The following is a 2327-nucleotide window of genomic DNA, read 5'->3' as shown; positions in this document are numbered from 1 at the left end:
CAAGCTTGGCAGCATCTGGAGATGCTCTGCCAGCTCTTCTTTTCCAAGCAATCCCCATTCTTGTAGGAAATGCTGGATTTCCTGGTCTTTGCAAGGAATGGCTCAATTTCATGCTTTTCCGCCAGAATACTGAGATGGACAACCTTGAAGTCCAGTTTCTTCATAAGTGTCTATCCAGCGATAAAATTAATTTCCCATTTGGTAGGAGGGCAACAATTTCATTTAAAAAAGTTTATTTTCATCAATATTTGCATTGTATTTTAGTGCATAGCATGAACCCTTCATCCCATTCACTCTCCATGGTGAGGGGGCCCCACAGAGTCAGCTGCCAGAACAGCTTTGCATACTGCCCTGCCCCTCCCTTCAGGGCTGTGCCCAGAGTAGCGTTTTTTTTTTTCCATGCCCTGAAATTTTTTTGTATTTTTTGTAGAGACGGGGTTTCTCCATGTTGCCCAGGGTGGTCTCGAACTCCTGGGCTCAAGTGATCTGCCCACCTCGGCCTCCCAAATTGCCGAGATTACAGGCATGAGGCACCACGACCAGCCCCCATAGCAGCTATTATTATTTAACTTTGCCTTGAATTGGAGAAAATTAACAAGCACGAAAAAATATATAAAAAAGCAGAAAAAAGTATTTTTTTATTAGTTTTACAAAATTTCTTCAAAAGTCTTATGTTTGCAATCAGAAAAAAAATTACTTAAAAAAATAAATCATAATCCTACAAGAAAGAGGCCTTTGAGTGAGGCGAGATGAAGAAAATTAGGTTTTGAGATCTTTCTTGAAACTCTGGTTCCCTGTTAACAGAAAAGTGCTGAGACCACCTGAAACTAGTTCACAAAATACAAATCTCCAGCGCAACACACGCCTGAGGCTGAAACCCGCGCCTTGACCCAGGGAAGGCTGCGTAGCCCCCTGCTCGAGGACGCCGTGTGTCTTCGTGAACCAGGAGTTGGGCCCCAGGAACTTCCAAGATTCCTTCTTGTCCAGGTGAGGCCATATTTGAAAGTTCGCAGGGAAATTTGGCCGACTTATTTGAGGGATTCCTTGGGTCGTTGGATTCTGGTGACCCCGTCAGCGGCAGGGGGCGAGGGATCTGCTGGGCATTGTGAGGTCACCGTTGGGGTTTCCTGGGCAACCCAAGCGCGTAGAGGGCGCCTGTGGGCACATTGCCCGGAGAGGACGCGAGGGTCCCTTTGGAGTCCTGGAGGCGGCAGCGTTGTTGTCCAGCCCGACAGTTTCCGAGATGTGGGCCCCGCGCTCCGAAAAGAGGCCTGCGCGGGCCACGGCGGCTCCCCGGTTTGGTGGCCCCCGGCGCGGCGGCGCGCAGCATGAGCTGCTGGAGAAGGCGGCGCGCCTGAAGCGGGGCCCCCCTCCGCGCGGGGAGACGGAGGCAGTCGGGCGGCCTGCGGTGGCCGGCGACGGCGGCTCCCGCTCGGGCTGCTGGTGCTGGCGGCGGCTGTTCCGCGGCCCGCGCAGGACGAAGCTCAGGCAAGCTCACGCGCGCGCAGGCAAGGCGGCCCCGGAGCGCGGCCTGTGGGGCCCCTCGAGCCTGCAGAGGCTGCTCCAGAGGCTGGCGACGTGGAGGCGGCGCTACCTGCGGCGCAAGGAGCGGCCGGACCGGCTGGAGGAGATCCCGCTGCTGGCGCTGGACCGCGCGCAGGGCGGCCACGAGGCCGCGGCCGGGCCCCAGAGCAGCGCCCCCGGGCGGCCCGCACAGGCCGCTCCCGCCCGCCAGCCCCGCCGCGGGTCAGCCACGAGGAGCCGGCCCCACTTTGCGCCCCCTGTGCACGCTCAGCATTGTTTTTATTATTTTGGTCAACGAAAGCAATAAATGAAAGTAAACCCAGCACCGTAGGAATGAAAGCACATGCAATGTTGGGAGGATGTGCATGGAAACCAAGGGTATCTTGAGGTTCGCAGCGAGCTAAACGGGCCGCGTCCTGTTCGCAGCCTTTGTCCCGAGGGCCTCGGTGCAGTAACTAAAGCCTGCGGGTGCCGCGGAGACCTGGGTTCCCACCGCTGCGCAGTTGCTGCGGGCTGGGAAGAGCTGAATCGGGGGCGGATTGTCTCTTCCTAAACACCGCAGGGGAGAAGGTGGGAAAGAGTTTTCAATCTCTGCAATGCTTTTACATTTTTTTGAGACAGGAAAAAAAAAAAAAAAACAACAAATCTATGTTGTCCAGGCTGGACTCAAACTCCTGGGGTCAAGCGATCCTAAGCCTCCCAAGCGCTGGGATTGCAGGCGTGAGCGACTACGCCCCGTCGAAAAACAAAAAACAAAAAAAAAAAACCACCGTTTAAAGCAGGATGCTGAGCTTCACATCCCA

General features: G+C 55.2%; 1 protein-coding gene across 1 annotated transcript; it reads left to right on the top strand.

Moving 5' to 3' along the window:
- Nucleotides 1–598: 598 nt before the first annotated feature.
- Nucleotides 599–1846, top strand: C19H1orf202 (chromosome 19 C1orf202 homolog). The gene has a single exon (XM_055233575.2). The coding sequence runs from the start codon at nt 1244–1246 to the stop codon at nt 1829–1831; it is 588 nt and encodes a 195-aa protein (XP_055089550.1). The 5' UTR covers nt 599–1243; the 3' UTR covers nt 1832–1846.
- Nucleotides 1847–2327: the final 481 nt, after the last annotated feature.

This window comes from Symphalangus syndactylus, chromosome 19 (assembly GCF_028878055.3).
Source record: "Symphalangus syndactylus isolate Jambi chromosome 19, NHGRI_mSymSyn1-v2.1_pri, whole genome shotgun sequence".
Lineage (NCBI taxonomy): Eukaryota > Metazoa > Chordata > Mammalia > Primates > Hylobatidae > Symphalangus > Symphalangus syndactylus.
Note: the sequence above shows the minus strand (reverse complement) of the source record. Positions and strands in the feature narration are given on the sequence as shown.

What these genes read in the sequence shown, in the direction of transcription:
- C19H1orf202 (XM_055233575.2), top strand. Translation starts at nt 1,244, where the DNA reads ATGTGGGCCCCGCGCTCCGAAAAGAGGCCTGCGCGGGCCACGGCGGCT.